General features: G+C 41.5%; 2 protein-coding genes across 5 annotated transcripts in view; one reads left to right on the top strand and one right to left on the bottom strand.

The window, feature by feature from the left end:
* The window catches only part of SH3YL1 (SH3 and SYLF domain containing 1), a 36,563-nt gene extending 35,250 nt beyond the window's left edge, over nt 1–1,313 (bottom strand). Inside the window, exon 1 of one of the 2 annotated variants that reach the window (XM_061622870.1) lies at nt 1,123–1,313. In XM_061622870.1, coding sequence (XP_061478854.1) covers nt 1,123 — 1 coding nt within the window. In that variant the 5' untranslated portion in view covers nt 1,124–1,313. The remainder of the gene's footprint in view (nt 1–1,122) is intronic. The other variant, XM_061622869.1, reaches the window with a different exon arrangement.
* An 82-nt stretch (nt 1,314–1,395) lies between these two features.
* The window catches only part of ACP1 (acid phosphatase 1), a 35,808-nt gene continuing 16,345 nt past the window's right edge, over nt 1,396–20,858 (top strand). The window contains exons 1-6 of one of the 3 annotated variants that reach the window (XM_061622875.1): nt 1,396–1,671; nt 9,816–9,889; nt 10,135–10,248; nt 11,981–12,042; nt 18,102–18,207; nt 18,327–18,662. In XM_061622875.1, coding sequence (XP_061478859.1) covers nt 1,626–1,671; nt 9,816–9,889; nt 10,135–10,248; nt 11,981–12,042; nt 18,102–18,207; nt 18,327–18,404 — 480 coding nt within the window. In that variant the 5' untranslated portion in view covers nt 1,396–1,625 and the 3' untranslated portion in view covers nt 18,405–18,662. Of the gene's footprint in view, nt 1,672–9,815; nt 9,890–9,964; nt 10,079–10,134; nt 10,249–11,980; nt 12,043–18,101; nt 18,208–18,326; nt 18,663–20,858 lie in introns of those variants that run through there. The other 2 variants (XM_061622874.1, XM_061622876.1) reach the window with 2 other exon arrangements.

The following is a 20,858-nucleotide window of genomic DNA, read 5'->3' as shown; positions in this document are numbered from 1 at the left end:
TTTAGCCACAGACTCATCAGGTAGCCTTCAGCAAGCCATTGTTCTCTCAGGTTTAGCTCCTCGTCTGTAATTTGGGGATAATTATACAGTAGGGCCCCACTCATACGGTGGGTTACGTTCCAGACCCCTGCTGTAAAGCAAAAACCGTTGTAAAGTGGAACAAGCGCCGTATGAGTGGGGCTTTAGTCTCATTGCGTCTAATTGAGACTGCTGCATTAGCAAATCGCTGTAAAGCAAATCGATGTGCAGCGGGGGCCCTACTGTACCAGCCTAGTTTACAGAACTGCTGTAAAGATTTTTAGAAATCTATGTGAACTCCTGAAAACATGCCCTATCTAAACTCTAACTGCTATTATTATGACAGTCCATCAAATGTACTGTTTCATTAGATGGCCATGCCTATTGGAACCATTTGTTTCTTATTAGTTTCCTGTTTCCTATCACATAAAATGTTGGGGAATAATTCAACCAAAGTTAGGCACGCTTAAGCTCCCTTGGGTTCAATTGAAAACAGCATAGCATATTTTATCATCATTAAAATAGCAAGAAAATTATGAAGCATAGTACAAATTATGTTAATAAGAATAAAACTAAAACAGGGGATTAAAACTACTCTTGGCTGGTTTGCACCTATTTTCATTTAGTAATCTAACTAAAGTAAACATAAAATAAACAAACTCTCAGAGAACTGGACCACAAGTCCATAATTCTAAAAGTCACTTACTAGGTCAGGTTTATTAATCAATCAGTAGGGTTGTTTCAGACTAAGATTTTTTTTAAGATTTGCAAGCCCCTTTTTCTAAACATAGAATTGAGAACTAGACTTGAAAGAATTAGGTAAGCAGTGCTTGAGAAAGACATCCTGACACACACCCTAATACACTTCTTCAAAATTTCCAATTTTTTTCTCACCCCCAAATTCCTTCCCCTCAGATTAAAAATGTAAATGTACTGCCTTCAAGTCGATTCCGACTTATGGCGACCCTATGAATAGGGTTTTCATGAGGCTGAGAGGCAGTGACTGGCCCAAGGTCACTCAGTGAGCTTCATGGCTATGTGGAGATTTGAACCCTGGTCTCCCAGGTCGTAGTCCAACACCTTAACTAAGACCAGTATACTTACTGCTTCCAGGACGCTAAGATACACCCACACTAAAGCCCTCGCTGGAAAAGCCTCTCCCACCGCTGGAAGTGAGTGAGCGAGCAAGAAATTATTACTGCGTTCCATTCTAAAGACACCCCCCCTCCTCGGAGAGGTGGGTGTTCACCTGGAGCAGGTGCACTTGGTAGCGAAATAGTCGGTTACCCATATGCCTGATTTCTTTTAAAAAAGGGGATGAATTCACGAAAGAAAAATGTGCGAGGAGAAAAATGTGTTAGCATCATCTCCTGAACGGCAATTTTTTTTTTGCATTCGTGCAACTTTATTTCTTACCCTTCATATTAAAAACTAAATAAAACACCCTTTCTAGACAGGCATTATACATAGACGGACTTTTGCTGCCGTAAAGCGACGAAAGCAATTTCGCGACAGTTTGAGAGCGAGGGGTGCTGAACTTCCTTTCGCTTCGTCGGTTGATCCTTCTTGCTCGTGTTTTATTGTTTTTTGTTTTTTGTTTTGAAGCGATGATGGCGGCCGGTGAAGTCAGATCCGTTTTATTTGTGTGTCTGGGTGAGTGGAGATGGAAGGTGGGGGGAAGAAAGGGGAACAGGAGTTGATGGATTAAAAAGGGTAGCCGATGGCTGCTCTCTCTATGGTGGTAGAGGGAGACTGCTACTTTTTTAATTACATAACATCCATTATTTAAACCGCTATTTCCCACGCTGTTGTTAATAATTTTGGAATATTCCTGGATGATGTCCTCCACCTTCCTCGGTGGCACTAGTAACGGGAACAGGGCGAGCGTTATCTGATGAGTTTTGTTTAGCGGCGCCTTCCCCCAAGTGACGAGGTTCGAAAGGGAGGAAACTGTTTATCTGGCAAGTATACATCAGTAGAGAGAGATAATATGTTGCTGAGAGCATAAGACAAGCCCTGCTGCATCAGACTGAAGGTTCATATGGTCCAGCATCCTGTTCTCATAGTGGCTAACCTGATGCCTATGGAATGCCCGCAAGCAGAACCTGAGTGCAAGAGCACTCTCCCCACTCGTGATTTCTGGCAGTGCAGGAATAAATATAGCTATTATGATGAGTAGCCTTATCAGTTTGTTTAATTCCCTTTAAAAGCTGGCCAAGTTGGTGGCCATTGTGGTATGTGCTGTGCGGAGAAGTGGCAAAGTCTTCCCCCATTCAGCTTTATTGGATTATTGCAAGTACTAATATGGGGGAGAAAAACTTCACTGTCCACTTTTCCCACATGTATACTTTTATATACCTTTTTCATGTTCCACTTGCTTGCCTCTTTTCTAAACGGAAAAGCCCCAAACTTTGTAATTTGCTCATAGGGGAGTTGCTCCAGCCTCTTGATCCTTTTGGTTGCTCCTTTCTGCACCTTTTCCAGCCTTATATATACTTTTGGGGGAGTGACCAGAACTGTACATGCACCATAGATTTGTAGAAAGGTGTAATATTGGTAGTTTTATTTTTGATCACTTTCCTAATGATCTCGAACATGGGATTTGCTGTTTTCACAGCTGGCCCATGCTGGGTTGACCCAGAAATCTATTTCTTGATGAGATCCTGCCAGTTCAGGCCCAATTAGTGTATAAGTGAAGTTAGTACATTGCACTAGTGTGCACTACTTTATGCTTGCTTAGACTGGACTGCATTTGCCATTTTAATGCCCTTTCATCTAGTTTGGGTCAACCTTTTTGGAGCTTCTTGTGATCCCTTTTATCACCCTGAATAATTTGGTGTCCTCAGAAAACTTGGCCACCTCACTGTTCACCCCTAACTCTAGAGCAGCCTTCCCCAACCTGGTACCCTCTAGATATTTTGGACTCGTCTCCAATCAGCCTCAACCAGCTCAGCATTTTGTGTCCATGTGATGCTTGGGACTGATGAGTTTTGTAGTGCAAAATATCTGGAGGGCACCAGGTTGCACCAGAAGACAGCTTTAGATCATTTACAAACCAGTGAAAAAGCACTGTCCCCAATAAAGATCCTTGGAGGTCTGTTCTGAATTACTGTTTCTGACTGCAGAGAAGCCTTTGGAAAGCTTTTGCTCACTTTGGTAGGCCAGTGAGATAGAAATGCTTAGTATTCCCCCTTCCCCACTACTTCCTAATTAATCATTGTGATTTGCAATTAAAGTTTTAGTTGCTTAAAAAATATCTTCTCTCCTCACCTCTTTTCAGTTAAGTCATGGTACTTGTTGAGGATCAGAACAAGACTTGAAACGGCCACCTCCTTGTATGCCCCCTAGGGGTTGCTAGCCCTTTTGGACCCATGGAGAGTGCCCTGGGCACCATTCCCTCTAGTTGCTTCTCTTCTCCCTACCACCAAATAAACATTCACACACATAAACAAAGTTTGCTTTTCCATTGGGTCTGGGCAGAACTCAGTTGCAGTAGAATTAAAATGGATCCTCTTGAATTTGTATGGTTTTACAGGGGGTTCCCAAGAATTCCCCATCAAATTAAAAGCTATTATTTTATTCATTTATATCCCACCTTTTCCCCAGAACTAGGACTCAAGGTGGCATACAAAATTAAAACAAATAGTTAAAAAACATATAAATAAAACATACAGAAGTTATAATTAAAATGTAGTTTAACTATAAAATTAAAACCATTTAAAACATAGTGATAAAAAGCCCCACAAAATACAAATCAGTAGAAACATCACCCTATTTAATAGCTCTTGCAGTCAGTTCCCAAAAGTCTGTCAGAACAGAAAATTCTTCACCTGCTGACGGAAGGACAGCGGGGAGGGAGCCATTTTCACCTCCCTTAGATACAAAAATGTACCAAGGAACAGATCCTCTTCATGATTTTTACATAGGATAACAAAACCACCAACAAATAACAGGACACAGCTGTGGACATGGAGGTGGCTTGTAAAAATTCTGAGGATCCATAAGGATTCCATGGCTCAGATCTATGCTTTTACTCCATAGCAGTATTGGCAAGCACCTGATCCATGCTTTTTATGGTTCAGTCAATGGAGACAAATGTGACCTTACAGCGATTTGAGGTGGGGGAGCCACCCAATAAAAAATTATGCAATTTGAAAAGGATTCATTTTAGTGCATCCAACATGTGTGCAAGTGTGCATACATTCTCTCTGTCTCTCCGGCATTCCGTTCTCTCTCATTCTCTGCACCTGGACACAAACCATCAGCGATCTGCTTCCTGTCATTTTCCTCATAGTCACCTATCCAGGTGGTAAACGTTGATCAGTGTGTTTGAGTTGCAACTGCTCTTTAACAAGTACAACCAAGTCTACTGAGTGGGTGTACTCATCCAGGGTCGCGGGGGTGATAGACCTGGTACTTTGTGGGGAGCATGGTCTCAGCCAGGTGCCTATATATGAGCCAATCAGCATGAAAGAGTCTTTGCCGTTTTGTGCTGATTGGAGCCAATCAGAGTGAAAGAAGGTGAGTCAGCACTGAGAAGACTCCTCTCAGTAGCTAACAAACAGCTTCTCTTTCATGCTGATTGGCTCGTAGGGACATCTGTTGTAATGAAGAGTGTACTCGCAAGACGACAAGGAGAGCAAGGGAGACGAGGGAAAATGGAAAAGGGAACGTGACTGTAATGGGGTGTGGCTTGACTCTCATGAAGGGACCCTGTACTTCAGCATTTGCCACTACATTACTGCTACTGAAACTAAACATTCTAAAAGTAAACTGTTGTGGTCAATTTATAACACACTCTACTTCTGAATCCCATGCAAGATAGATTACTACAGAGTAAAATGAATGCAGCATACAGTGGCTTGACTTGGGTTGTGATTCTTGGTTTGCAGATGGGATGGGGGTTGCAGACAGGGCTGTGGAGTTGGAGTCATGGAGTCGGAGTCGGGAGCAATTTTGGGTGGAGTCGGAGTCGGTAGAAATGTACCGACTCTGACTTCTAAATAAATTTTGATTGACAAGAAGCAATTTTGGGTGGAGTCGGAGTCAGACAGTAGAAAAATAGAGGAGTTGGAGTCAGAGTCGGACAGTGGGAAAACAGAGGAGTCGGAGTCGGAGTCGAAGGTTTGGCGTACTGACTCCACAGCCCTGGTTGCAGAAGCATTTTTCTTTTTCATCTGTGAAAGATTATAGGGTATGTGCTCACTTTCACACATGGCTTCCCTTTACATTGGTTTCAAAATATAAAACTGGTCAAATATCACTTATCCTCTGCTTTCAGTTTGTAATAGGAGTAGCGGATATTCTTTACATAGCCAACTATAAGCCATTTAATACTTGAAGAGTTACATGTCTCTGAATCAGTCTGTTGTGTTGTTAACAATAAAGGGTGCACAGTACATGTGAAGGAGAAATGGGGAAAGACTAACAACAGTAAGGAAAGTGGAACTGTCCTGCTTCAGGAAAGGATTCCAATCCCTAGGCAAAATCTCTGAACAGAAAAGAAGGCTATACGCTGTCCTAGTTTTCAAATTCATTTGAGGAACTGTGCTATTCGGCAGAAGCTTTTCAGGTGTTCCATGAAAACGTTATCAGTAATGGCAGGCACACACCATTACTGATCTACAACTGCAGGGAAGTATTGGGTTAGTTAAGCAAGAGTCGTGATTCACACAGCATGACAACAAGGTCAAGCAAGCTTCAGTACTGCTATCACATACCAGTATCTTCTGCAACATACAAGAATTTAGCAGCTTATGGGCTAATATGGAGTATGTTCTGATAGGAAGTTTTATAGAGATCCACAGTGTGATGAGATGGCTTTCTAAAATAATAATTGTCCGGCCTTTAATTATTATTCTCCTTAATCTACACACATTCTTACGGAAGGTCAAAGTCACTGATTTTGGTGGAATTTGCTTCCAAGTATACATTCTTGAGACTGCAGTCTGAGACGATATAGTTCAGGGGTTGCCAACGTGGCATCCCTGGGCACCAGTGTGCTTGTTACTACCTCCTATGGCACCTACAAGAAGTCTTGGTAAATATCCCCTTACAATGCACAAGAGATTGTTTGGCCTTCCTGCTCAGTTCCTGTTTGCACTGCGCAGCCTCTCTTCTTCATTGAACATGCCTTTGAGGAAGGGCCATAGCTCAGTGGGAGAGCATTTGCTTTGCATGCCGGAGGTCCCAAGTTCAATCGCTGGCATCTCCAGCTAGGGCTGGGAATATACCCAGTCTGGGATCCTGGAGAGCTGCTGCCAGTCAGTGTAGACAATACTGAGCTGGATGGGCCAATAGTCTGACTCAGTATTAGGCGGCTTTCTAAGTTCCTGTTCCCCCACATCATTGCATGCCAGGATTGGACACAGACACCCGCATCCAGTCTGTGCAGAGAGCTTCTTCCTCTGCGTGAGCGTGGCGGTGGCTGATGTAGGAGCCCTTTTTCCCATTGATGGCGGAGTGTGTATGCTAACACATTTTGGTGGTCCTGTCCCTTTCTCCTGTTTTAGATGTGGCAGGTTAATGACTCCTGAATAGTTCATACGGCTGCATTCACTTGTCTCTTTAGCCCTTGTACGTGCAGCTTGTCCTGTGCATGTTTACTCTGAAGTAACACTGAGTTATAGGGTTTACTCCAAAATGCATAGGCTTGAAGCATAAGACCAGCTGGCTCATTGTTTGCTTTAATATTCCTGTTGCTCCCTAGAGCAGCAGTGGGATCGGAGGGTCTGCTGCTGTCCCAGCACTGCCCTGGGGAGCAAAAATGAAGCATCTCTTCATCTTTACAAAAGATTCTCCCTCTGGTGTGGTGTCATTGTTAGAGAAAAAACAGGAAGGAGTGCTTCTTTCTGTTTCCTTCATCCGTAAAAATGGTGCCGCGCCAGAGGGAGAATGGCTACTCAGAAAAAATTGGGGAAAACATGTTTGTTTTGTTCAATTTTTCTGTTTTTTATCCAGGCCTTCATATCTCTGTTCTCACCAGTGTAGTGCTGGGGCTCAACGGTGTTGCCTGCTGGGCAAAAATATTTTAATAATAATACTTTTTTAAAAAGCCAAACTGTGTGTGTGTGTAGGGGGGCCTTCAGGCGTCACCAGAAATTGTTGTGGGGGAGTATTCAGCCAGGGTGCCCCAGGTTGGCCACTCCTGGAATATAGCCAAAATGAACCCTGGAAGAAATAGATGAACATTCCTCTGACAGCCAGCTCTGAAACTGCCCTGCAAAATGAAAGCAGGACTGGAATTTAAGAGAAGCCACAGCCTGTTTATTGGAATGCTGCTTCTCCGCCCAGCCTGAATCCCTTTTTTGGGGGGAAAACCCATGAAATAACTCTTATCTTGAAAAATGTATCAATTGATAAAAATCCAAGAGCTACATCTAAGCATGGGCCCAGTCCATTGTTGTACAGTCTGGAAACTCCCATGCATTACAATGGGAATGCATAATAGTAATTCATTAGATTTTGCCCGATGCATTTAATTCCTTTCCCAACATATTCAGCAGGAATAAGATACCACTTTATAAGACATTTGCAGCTTGATTAAATGTGGTTCTGGTGGTGCTGTAGCTGAGAATGCTAGTGACATCTCTTAACACATTATGGCAAAACAATTTTTCTCTGTCTACACTTGAAAATTAGAAATCCTACTTTTGAGCACCCAGTGGTATCTGTCTGGTTGCTGTTGGAAAGAATGCTGAACTAGGATTATACTGAGGTCAGTCAGTTTGGTGTGGAGAAAGTAGATTTGGTCTCTCATCACTAGGAAGTGGAGGTTACCCAATTACATTGGTTGGCAGTAGACTGAATATAGACAGAAGAAATTACTCATTCTCACAAATTATAATTAATTTGCAGGATTTTCTGCCACAGTATGTAGTTTTGGCCAGTGGACTTGGTTAACCTTAAAAGGAAATTAGACACATTAACGGAAGATTTGTCCATCACTGGCTTTAGCCATGGCTGAACCTGAAAGCTCCATCTAGCTGAATCCAAACCCCTGGCTGGCAGTAGTGGGAACTGATGGAGTGGTGCAGTCACCACCATCACATCCAAAGCTCTGCTGCTCATGCTTGCAAGGACAGGCATGAGGAATGCCTGTTTGATGCACCAGCAACCTGACTGGTGCAGTGAAGAGTCCCAGATCGGACTTGTTGCCATCATGTGATAGCAGCAGGGGCAGCTCAGAATCCAGTGGATCCTGTGTGGCCCAGCCCCACCTCCAAAACACTAAATTTTGGGAGATTCTGCTGACTACTGCTGACTGCAGCATCTGCCTGCCATTTGGATGGGGCATTCCTAACTGGCAGGAATATCCCCGCTGGCTGAATCTGGCAGGGCTAGGCAAAATACACGTCCATCTCATCCAAACCCCTTCCAACAGATTGGGGTTTGGATCACAGTTAGTATACTTCTGAATACTAGTAGCTGGGGGGGGTGCATACAGGGGAGGGATGTTACCATACTGCTTATGGACTTTTTGGAAACCTTTGGTTGGCCGCTGTGTTGAAGCAAGATGCTGTACTAGATAGACTCTTGGTCTGATTCAGCTGGGCTCTTATATTATGATCCCAGCAGACAGTTGTTATATTCACTAATAGTCAAAAAACCTTGCGGTTTAAGAATGTACCTATAGCCCACACATATTTCTTTCAAACTCTAAAAAGCAGGGAAATTGGGCAGCTATAGTGAATGCACCAGGGGAGCAGGAGACCTGACCTCCTCTCTGAGATATTGTACTGCCCTACAAATTGGTCAAAATGCAAAGACAATTTGGGTTGGTTTTTCACAGTCCAGTCCACTTCCTGTGTAGCTTGGAAGAATTTGGTCTACAAATCTACACAGAAATAAGTCATATTAAATACAGTTGGACTTACTCCCAAGTAATGCCCAACTATAAGAATTCAGGCTAATTTGTAGGGAGAGGAGATGGGTCAGGAAGGAGTTTATACCTCTCCCATGTAATTACTTGCAACTCCTTGTTGAGGCCCAGCTGTATTTTACTAGTGTGGACTTAGAAGAGCAGTTTGGTTTTCTTGCGGTAGTACAAATGTACTTGTAGCCTGAGTCAAAACAGGTGATTCTGAGACAGTAGAAATCTTAGCAGTTCATAGGCTGTGATTTCACTAGGTGGTTAGGAATTAGTTTTAAAAACTGGAAAATGCTTGGGCTTTGGGTGTTGGTAGTTACAGTAGGATGTGTTGGTGAAATTGTCTTTTGTGAAACTAGGATTCAACTTGTCTTATGTCATAAATCAATCCATCAGTCACTTGGCATTGTCAGAAATGCTACTGGAAACCAATAAAGCCTCTAGTACATTGCTTGGGCTGGTCACTGCCTCTCAGCCTCAGAGGAAGGCAATAATAAACCCCCTCTGAATACCACTTACCATGAAAACCCTATTCATAGGGTTGCCATAAGTCAGAATCGACTTGAAGGCAGTCCATTGATATGTACTGACTTGTAACAGTCCACCTTTGTCAGAACTCGGCCACTACTTGTGACTGATAATGGGCTTCTCACAAGCAAGATGAGGAGGGCAGGAAGTGAGCATGGCTGAAAAATTGCACAGAAGGGGGAACCAAGGAGCTCTGTGGCTCTCTCCATCAGAAGAGAAGGCCGAAGATACAAGCAACTCCTTCCCTCTGGCTGAAGCCAAAGAAGGCCAAGGCTTGCCCCCCCCCTTCTTCACATCTACCTACACAGGTTCTGTGGCCATTTGAAATGTTTCACCATAAGAGCAACATGTATGTGAGAAAATATTTCAGGCTCACTGGATGGAATCTTTCTTTCCACAGGAAATATTTGCCGCTCTCCCATAGCTGAAGCTGTTTTTAGAAAACTTGTAGCTGAGGAAAACATTGAAAACCAGGTAAGCTTTGTTTTAGTCACTGAAGTCATATTTCTGTTAGTACGATTATAAATATTTTGACTTGTTTTTCTGTAGTGGAGGATAGACAGTGCAGCCACATCTACATATGAAATAGGAAATCCTCCAGATTATCGGGGCCAGGATTGCATGAGGAAGCATGGCATTGCCATGAATCATATTGCCAGGCAGGTACTGTACCCATATTGCTTTAAATGTATGTATGCGTATGCTCTTGTTGTTTGCAGTGGATAATAGACAGCGGTGCTGTTTCTGACTGGAATGTGGGACGCTCCCCAGATGCAAGGGCTTTAAGCTGTCTAAGAAATCATGGCATTCAGATGGCCCATAAAGCACGACAGGTAGAAGGAGTCTGTTGTTTTCCAGAAACCTTGGAGTGTGTTGTGCTGTAATTATTTCCCAGTCTCGGTAACAGCTATGTGTCGGTGTGTAGATTGACAAAGTATTAAATGTTAAAATAAAATATGTCATAGTGGTTAGAGCAATGGAAACTTCAACAGCATCTTTGTAAGGAGTTGGATGAAACCATGTTCCAGTACCTGTTAGTGCTGTACCCTGACTCAGATGACTTCGGATTTTTGTGCTGTCGCGGTGAATCACTTCACACTTATAATGAATATTGCTTGTTTTTATTGCTCGTTCCTCCGACATTTGGGTCATACTCTGGCTTTCCACTGTGCTAAAGAATTTGGCGTAATTGCTGGTTTGGGTTTTCATCCCTGGCACCAGTTAAATTGCACCAGTCCCAATAGAGACCCATGAGTGATGCCACTGGCATGCTCCCTCCACTATGAAAACTGTTCCTAGTTCAGAGCTTAAACAACAGCTACAGCTCTGCTCCAGTAGACAACTGTAGGATATGAGGGATGCTAAATGATAATTGATTTAAATGTTTCAGTTGTAAAAAAATAAATGCATAATTTATCAAAATTCCTATAAGGCCTGACCTTCTTTAGATGGGTTCAAAACTGCAGCATTTCTGTTAGACAAAGGATATGTCACCTGTTCTGACTTTTGTTTTGCCTTAGTGAAGTCATGCTTTAGTTTTATTCTATTTACAAAGAAACCCAACAATCTTTTTAATGATGTTTCTTTAGCTACATTGATGCCCATTTTTGACCTTAAGCTCCCTCTAGCCCACTTCATATAAAGCTGACCGAACTCAAATAGGTTTGATCATTTCAGCACTTAAACAATACTATCTACCTTTTGTTTTGTCTTCCATCTCTTTTGACATTTTGATTTTTCTCAATCTTTAAAATATTTAATAAAAAGATACAACACACACTTGTTTTTTTTAATATATCAAAATCTTCTCTGAATATTTCCATTAACATAATTCAGAGGATAAACCAATGACAAGTGAGCACATCCTAAAAAATACTTTTATGCCATAATCCTTCTGGCTTTATCTCACAATATCTGGATAGTGTTTAGTATGAGAGATAATCTGAACAATGACTTGTACAAATGTTCTCTGAATAAATGGCCATGGAACAGATTTTTGCTATCAAAATTGAGTGCTTTGCCCTTCCAGTTATGCTTTCTAACCTGCAGAAAATATACATGCACTTTGTATATCTTTCCCACTGCCCCATCAATTTGAAACCAAATCTTCCTCAGTTTTGAGAGGGAAAAGTACCAGCTGTTCTAGTCAAAAATATGGACTCTCCCATGACTACACTCAAGTAAAAATCAAAACTTCACATGCATCTCACATTTCTAGTTAGTTCCTTAAATGAAGAAACATCTAAGTGGAGAAAAAGTTAAAGCGTTGACATTCACTGTAGATAGGCAGTAAAGCAAGACAGTTTCTGTCTCTTTAAATTTAAATAAATATATCCAGTAATTATAAATAAACATTTTTCCACATTTCTTGGAGGCATTTCTCATCTTCCTGGATGTCTGCTAAAACACTTTCTTCTTTCTCCAGTTTTACTTTTCTAAGATGGACCTCTTGGCCACTAAACAATTATTACAGATATCTATTGTTTGGCATTAGAGGAATTGTTGTATTAGGCAGATATTATGGATCTCTACTAACAATGTGTAAACATATTTGTTGAATTTTAGGTTACAAAAGATGATTTCCTGACATTTGATTATATGCTTTGTATGGATGAAAGCAACCTACAGTAAGTTGTAAAAAAATGTTTTTTGCTTATAGATGATGATGTTTCTTACAATTCCAGCCTCATGTGATTTATTGCATATAGTGCCTCATAATAGAAGCTAAGCCCTTGAAGGGTCTCCCTACAACACTCTTCTTCTAAAACAAGGATAGTCAGGGAACTTCCTGCATTATAGCTGTATTCACTAATAGGCAAAAAAACCTTGCAATTTAAGAACGTACCTACAGCCAACAGATATTTCTATCAAACTTTAAAAAGCAGGGAAATTTGGCAGCTGTTGTGAATGCACCATGGGAGCAGGAGACCTGACCTCCTCTCTGACATATTGGACTGCTCTACAAATTTATAGCTGCCCAATTTCCCTGCTTTCTAAAATTTAATAGAAGTATCTGTTGGCTATCTGTACATTCTTAAACTGCAAGGGTTTTTTTTTTTGCCTATTAGTGAATTCCTCTGCTTTTTAATTCAAGAGGTAAGAAATGAGATCCTGTGCAAGTTTGCTAAGAATGGATTGATCATTTGTTTATTGAATTCAGTGGGATTTACTCCTGTGCAATCCTGCTTAGGATAAGTAAAAGTACCATGGGGAGGGGAGGAGGGATGGAATGGGCAGGGAAGGAGGAAGAAAGGGGAGGGGAGGAGGAAGGGAGAGGAGAGGGGAAGGAGGGGAAAGGCAGGTCTGATCATTTGCATGCTTATTGAGTTCAATGGGATTTACTCCCATGCCATCATGGTTAGGATAAATAAAACTGACCATGGGGAGGGAAGAGGGGAGTGGAAGGAGGAGATTGGAAGGGGAGGGGCGAAGGAAGGGGGAGGGAAGGGGCAAAAGGGAGGTGATGAGAGGGAGGAGAAGGGGAGGGCAGGTTGGATCATTTGCATGCTCTTTGAGTTCAGTGGGATTTACAACCTTGCAACCATACTTAGGATAAGTGAAACTGACCTGGGGGAGGGGAGGAGAGGAGATTGGGTGGGTGGGCAGGCACTGGGCAGAGGAAAACCCCTTTCCAAAACGAAAACATTGCGAACAGTATCATTGTTTTTCAGTGTTTTCCCCACCTTTTCATTCTATAGCAGGCACATGTAGTCTCCCACTCAAATTTAAACCAAAGCTGTCAGTGGCCACATCCACACCAGGCCTTTATTTCACTTTAGACAGTCATGGCTTCTCCCAAAGAATCCTGGGAAGTGTAGTTAGTGAAGGGTGCTGAGAGTTGCTATGAGACGCTGTATTCCCCTCACAGAGCTTCAATCAGAGTGGCTGACTGTTAAATCACTCTGGCAACTGGAGTTCTGTCAGGGAATAGGAGTCTCCTCTCAGCACCCTTCACAAACTACACTTCCCAGGATTCTGGGAACATTTCCCAACTTAAAAGCAATGTCACCTTACAATAACTGATTTTGAGTTTCAGTGTTTCAAAATAAAATACCATACAGAACAAAATTACAATGTACCATTTGTAATTTAGTGATATGAGAGCATTGGTCAGGGGTCTGATTACTTTTGCAAGGCAATATAGAAAATAAAACAAACAATAAAAGACAATTATGTAGCATCTAGCACAGTGCATTACAATTGCTACAACAGGGAGGAAAATCATTAAGCGGTCGGCCAAGACCCTCAGCAATTTTCAAGTGGTCTGGGGTGGGTGGGTTCTGAGCTACTGGTTTATAGTATGGAATATCTTTTTCATAAAACATGAAAATACTGTCATTTTCCCTACAAGCAAACTGGAGGCATACTTAACAATACTCCAATTTAAAATGTTATTGCTTCACCAGGGATTGGGTAACATTATCTCTGCATAGCTGGATTGGCCAGCATTGGGGGAGAGGGCTGAAGCTCAATGGCAGAGCATCTGATCTGCATGCAGAAGGCCCCAAATTCAATTTCATAGAATTGTAGAGTTGGAAGGGACCTTTAAGGCCATCGAGTCAACCCCCTTGCTCAATGCAGAAATCCAACTTAAAGCATACCCGATAGGTGGCTGTCCAGCTGCCTCTTGAAGGCTTCCAGCATTGGAGACCCACCACCTCCCTGGGTAATTGGTTCCATTGTTCCACCACTCTAATAGGAAGTTTTTCCTGATGTTCAGTTGAAACCTGGCTTCCTGCAATTTTAGTCCGATATTCCTTGTACTGCACTCTGGGATGATCGAGAAGAGATCCTGGCCCTCCTCTGTGTGACAGCCTTTCAAGCACTTGAAGAGTGCAATCATATCTTCCATCAGTCTTCTCAATGCTAAACATGCTCAGTTCTTTCAGTCTCTCCTCATAGGGCTTTGTTTCGAGTCCCCGATCATCCTTTTTGCCCTCCTCTAAACCAGTTCCAATTTGTCTGCATCCTTCTTGAAGTGCTTCTTAAAGAACTGGACACAGTACTCAAGAAGAGACCTAACCATTGCCGAATAGAGGGGAACTAATACTTCACGTGATTTGGAAACTATACTTCTGTTAATGCAGCCTAAAATAGCAGGTGCATCACACTGTTGGCTCATATTCATCTTGTGATCAACAACAGTCCCAAGATCCTTTTCCCATGTAGTATTGCTGAGCCAAGTATCCCCCATCTTATAACTGTGTATTTGGTTTCTTTTTCCTAGGTGTAAAACTTTGCACTTATCCCTGTTAAATTTCATTCTGTTGTTTTCAGCCCAGTGCTTCAGCCTATCAAGATCACTGTGAATTTTGTTTCTGACTTCCAAGGTATTAGCCATCCCTCCCAATTTTGTATCATCTTCAAATTTGATAAGCATTCCCTGCACCTCGTCATCCAAGTCATTAATAAAAATATTGAAGAGCTCTGGGCCCAGGACCGAGCCCTGTGGTACCCCGTTCATTACCTCCCCCCAGTTTGAGAAGGAACCACTGATGAGCATTCTTTGAGTATGATTCTGTAGCTAACTGTGGGTCCACCTAATAGTTGTTCCATCCAGCCCACATTCAGCCAGTTTGCTAATCAGAATGTCATGGGACACTTTGTCAAAAGCTTTGCTGAAGTCAAGATATATTGTGTCCACAGCATTCCCACAGTCTACAAGGGAGGTTACCTCATCAAAAAATGAGATAAGATTAGTCTGGCAGGATTTGTTCTTGATAAATCCATGTTGGCTTGTAGGAATCACTGCATTATTTTCAAGATGCTTACAAAGTAACTGTTTTATAATCTCCTTCAGAATTTTCCCAGGGATTGATGTCTGGCTAACTGGCCTGTTCCTCTTTTTTGCCCTTTTTGAAGACAGAGACAACATTAGCCCTTCTCCAGTCATCTGGCAGTGCACCCATCCTCCACAATTTTGCAAGATAATAGACAGTGTTTCTGAGAGTTCTTCAGCCAGTTCCTTCAATATTGTAGGATGCAGTTCATCGGGCCTTGCAGAGTTGAACTCGTTCAAAGTAGTTAGGCATTCATCTATCAATTTCAAACTGTCCCTTCAACTTCATGTTTGCCAGGAGGGTCATAGACCTTGTTATGGGAGAAGACTGAGCCAAAGTAGGAATTGAGCACTTCTGTCTTTTCTTTGTCATCTGTTATCATTTTGCCATCCTCACTGAGTAGTTGTACCACCGTTTCTCTTCTGTTTTTGACTATAGATGTACCTGAAGCATTTTTGTTGTTTTTGGCATCTCTTGCTAACCTCAGCTCATTCTCAACTTTAGCATCCCCGACACCATCCCTGCAATTCTGTGCTACCTGCCTGTACTCTTCCTTGTGGTCTGGCATTTCTTCCACTTCCTGTATGTGTCCTTTTTTGTTTTCAGGTAATCTCTAAGCTTTTTGTGAAGCCACATTGCCTTGTTCTGCTGTCTTCCCCCTTTTTTCCTTGATGGAAATGTTTGCCATTTTGCCTTTAGAATTTCCAGTTTTAGAAACTCCCACCCATCTTGGACTCCTTTTCTTATTAGGGTAACTTGCCATGGAACCTTACTTACCATTGTTCTGTGTTTATTAAAATCTGCTCTCCTGAAGCCCAGAATGGCTGCTCACAGCTTTTGCTCCCTTTAAAATCAAGAACTCAAGTGTAGGATGGTCACTTTACCCCAGAGTTCCCGTAACTGCCACTTTATCCACCAAGTCATCTCTATTGATTAGAATCAAGTCAAGGATAGCTGATCCTCTAGTTGCTGCCTCCACTTTCTGTAGGAAAAGGTTATCTCCTACACAAGTCAGGAATTTTTTGGAGAGGCTGTGTTTAGCAGAATTTGACTCCCAACAGATATCGGGGTAATTGAAGTCCCCCATTATTACTACATCATGCCTCCTCAAAACATTGGCAATTTGCTTTTCAAAAGTTTCATCCTCGTCTTTTGCTTGTTTGGGTGGTCAGTAGTAGACTCCATTCACCATGTTCTTTTTATTCCTTGCCCCATTTATTTTAATCCAGATACTCTCGGAAGAGCTACAAAGCTTATCCTCCTGTATTTCTGTGCAGGGATAAGAACATAAGAAGAGCCTGCTGGATCAGGCCAGTGGCCCATCTAGTCCAGCATCCTGTTCTCACAGTGGCCAACCAGGTGCCTGGGGGAAGCCCGCAAGCAGGACCTGAGTGCAAGAACACTCTCCCCTCCTGACGCTTCCGGCAACTGGTTTTCAGAAGCATACTGCCTCTGACTAGGGTGGCAGAGCACAGCCATCATGGCTAGTAGCCATTGATAGCCCTGTCCTCCATGAATTTGTCTAATCTTCTTTTAAAGCCATTTGTTTTTAACATACAGCGCAACTCCTCCCTTTCTATTCTTTTTGAACAAGTTATATCCTTCAATTGCTGTATTCCAGTCACGGGAGTCATCCCACCAAGTTTCAGTTATACCTATTAAGTAATATTTACCCTCCTGTATTAAGAGTTCAGGTTCGTCCTGTTTGTTTCTCATACTCTGGGCATTAGTATACAGACATCAAAGACCATCTCTATGTAGTTTTGAGAATGTCCCCTGTTTGAAACCCTGGATTGCCACAGCCTATCATCATAGTTGCTACTGAAGTTGATAGGACAGCTGTCTGACTCAGACTCCATTTGCACACAACGCTAGGCCAAATCATAGCTTAGCTTTAGCGAGTGGTATCCTAGAGAGATCACAGCCACGTTGTTCCTCCCCCAGTCTGCTGTGTTATGGAGAGCTAAGCCATCGTTTTTCTTGCATGTCATCTAAACCAAGGTGTGTGGCTTTTCTCACTCCAGACAAACCATGAAATGTAAACCAAGAACAACCTTTGTTACCGTTTGTGGTTTGTCTGGAGCAAGACAAACAACAAGTCATGATTTGGACAACATGCTAATCCAAATCATGGCTTTGCTCACAGTAACACAGCAGCAGGACCGGAGGAGCAGCAAAGTGGCCACAATCGCCTTTCCGAGAGCCTGCGTATTATCCAGCAGTTCAGCAACGTTTCTCAGAGCCAGTGTCACAGGAACAGAAGTCCACTTCTATAACTGGGCTTCTTCTTACCCCTGCAGCCTTACCTAAAAGCTGCTCCAAAGGATCTCCCAACCTTTCAGAGCAGACTATCATGGCAAATGGGGCTCCAGGAGGGAGGAGAGCAAGGGGAAGCCCTGTTGAGTGTGTGGGAATCTGTTCTACTGACAGACAGATGCAATTGGATGTCATATGTTGCGTTTTAAGCAAACTGAAACATTAAAAAGTATCATAATCCAAGGCGGTATTGTTCACTGAAGGCATGCAAGTGTTCTTTCCTGAATCTTCTAATAATAAATAAATATTTCAGATAGATCTTGTATGTAACAGCTAAAGATAAACAATATAATTGGATTGAAGAAAACACATTGTGAATTCTTTTCACTGACAAAAGCCATGTAGCCTTATTGCAAGTATCCTGATACATATTTATGTGATATTAACTAGATTTGATTATTTTTATACATATTTTTTATACATATGTATTAGCGAGAGCATATGACTTTGTCAAAGGTGTGTGTTTTCCTTTATAGACAGTGATTTTTGTTTCCTGTATATACTGCAAACGCTAAAGACATCGTGATATCAAATGAAAACAAAAAAAACACACTTAATGATAAAAAGTTGTCTAATCCTTTGTATTGTAGAGATCTGAAAAGAAAAAGCAATCAAGTTAAAAACTGCAAAGCTCAGATTGAGCTGCTTGGGAGCTATGATCCACAGAAACAGCTTATTATTGAAGATCCATACTATGTAAGTATCCTAGACTATTAGTCCTTTCCAGCTCAAAATCAACATTGTAGTCTATAATTCACAAATCTGTTTAACTTAAATTGGTGTTTTTTATATTTTGTCTCTGCTTTTTGCCTTAGGGGAACGATGAAGATTTTGAAACTGTTTATCAACAGTGCCATAGATGCTGTAAAGCATTTTTGGAGAAACCTCATTAACAGAAGCAAGTGTTGATAAAAGCAAATAATATTTAGCTGTTCTGTAAAAATATTAATCCAGAATCTGAATTGATATTAAATTGTGGTGCCTCTAAAATAGATCCATTTGAACATCCTTAATTTCATGATTTGCACTGAAACTGTATATACCCCACTTAAGAAATAGTACGTTTTACATTAGTATTGATCTTGATCAGGCTTCCATGTAAGGGGGGGAAAGTCCAATGCTAACAGAATAAATGTGTGTGATTCCTAGTACACTCTGCATAGTATATAAAAGAATTCCTGTATACATGCTCTAAATATAGCACACCCATGTCTGTTTTCTGTTTCTATGGTTTAAACATGGAACTTTTTAGTGCTAAACATCTGTCTTAAAACTACATTTTCCCTCCATAGGTTTTGGATGTTTTGCCACTTGATTAAGGACTGAAAGCTGATGAGTTGGTGTCATTTTTCATTCAGTATTGTTTACAATACAAAAGTTATAGAGGGAGACTTTCAGCCGTATACATTTCTTGTGTGAATTTCACAAGGATGCATCACAGAAAAGGTTCAAAATGTGGCATTTTGGTACATAGTTCAGTTTCCTAGAATATTTGTCTCTTCTTTTCTTTTCTCTTTATTAAATCAAAAATCTAGCCCTAATGGAAAGAAGATGAGCACTGTCTTATGAAGTCTTGGAGGGGTATGTGGCTTGCTTGTGTCCGGTACTAATAGAAGCAGAGTAAATTACTTAAATATGCTTAAGTTGCATAGCATATGCAAACTACAAAATGTTAGTTTCCATGGCGCAGAACTTCAGTGTTGCTTTTTTATTATTATGAGAATACACAACCCTGGCTATAGCTCAAAATGTCTGAAGAGAAGAGTTAAAGGATAGGAGTTGCCTCACTAAGAACCCGTGACTTGTGCTTCATGGACATTCTCTTACTTAGAAAAGAATAGAATCTGGATAACCCTGTGAAATGTTTTTATGTCGTTTTCACCCACATGTCGTAACACCCACACTGACCACTTTTTATTTTTTATATGTTTGTGCCTGCATCCTGCTCTCTCTTATTGCTGTGATGCCTTTCCTGAATATTCTCAATGCAGAAACCTTTATGAGCTTCTATGCTGTTCTTTCCCATCCTTGTTGCTGGTTCACATCCAAATGAGTTAAAATAGCTTCACCAGTTATTGATACTCTTCAGAGCTTTTCTTCCTAGATTGGTTGTAGAGTGTTTTTAATACTCTTCTCCAGCCTTTTTTCTTTTAAATAAGCTGTCTGTCAGGACTGTGTCCTTCTTGTCACCCCTTTGAAGTTCAGTTTCTCATGGCGTAGAACGTATGAGTAGAATCTTTCTATGGCGTGCCACTCCTTAGCCTTCATTGATACAACTTGGCTTAGAAGAGCTAGATAAAATATGGTTTTGATAAGATATTAGCATAACATAAGAACATAAAAAGAGCCTGCTGGATCAGGCCAATATCCTAGTCTCACTCTAGCCAACTAGATTCCTATAAGAAGGCTGCAAGCAGGACCTGAGTGCAAGAGCGCTCTCCCCTCCTGCAGTTTTCAGCATCTGGTTTTCAGAAACATAACGCCTCTGACCATGGAGGCAGAGCATAGCCATCATGGCTAGTAACCATTGATAGCATTATCCTCCATGGATTTGTCTAATCCTCTTTTAAAGCCATCCAAGTTGGTGGCCGTCACTGCCTTTTGTGGGAGCAAATGCCATAGTTTAACTACCCTTGATCCAAGCCTGTTTTTTAAAGTGTCTGGGCATTAAGATGATGCATGTCTCCTAGTTAACATTACTTAGCTTGTCTCCTCCCCTCCCCTTCCTCGAAAGAGCGTTTCATTATTTCTGCTTCAAAACTGAGCCAAAGAAAAGCTTCTACACAGAAGCAAGCAGCAAAGTCCATAATGTACTATAAATGTCCATTATTGCTTTCTAGTAAAGAATACTGTTGAACACAAAAAGTGTCCTCTGAGTAATAAATAGCTCAGCATGACATATAGCATATGCTGAAGGATGTTGACATGAATAAATGTCTGTTTGTAAATAATGAGTGTGTGAGCTATTCCTAGCCTACTGATTTGTGTCAAACCATGCAGTGTAATACTGCGTGGCTGGTTGTTTAAAAGATAAGACAGTCTATTATAAAAATGCTTGCCAAGATCTGTATCTTCTACTTAGCAGAATTAATAAATGCAAGCTGCGGACAAGAAAATATGAAGTTGTCATAATAATCCCTCTGGCTGAGCATAGTTATAAACAGCATTTATGCAAGTATTCTGCACTGTGTGTACATGTTAGGACCCTTGAAAGGAGTGAGGCTGGTGAATCTCTGAGCAGCATGGATGAACTTCCTGTTGACACTGATGGACTGGCGTGTTGCAGTATGGCCAGTTAAGGACTAGCATGAGAGGGGGGAAAGGGCTTAATGGTGCTACTAGCTAAC

This window comes from Rhineura floridana, chromosome 4, assembly GCF_030035675.1.
Source record: "Rhineura floridana isolate rRhiFlo1 chromosome 4, rRhiFlo1.hap2, whole genome shotgun sequence".
Taxonomy (NCBI): domain Eukaryota; kingdom Metazoa; phylum Chordata; class Lepidosauria; order Squamata; family Rhineuridae; genus Rhineura; species Rhineura floridana.
The sequence above is the reverse complement of the archived record's forward strand: the minus strand, read 5'-3'. Positions and strand labels throughout refer to the sequence as shown.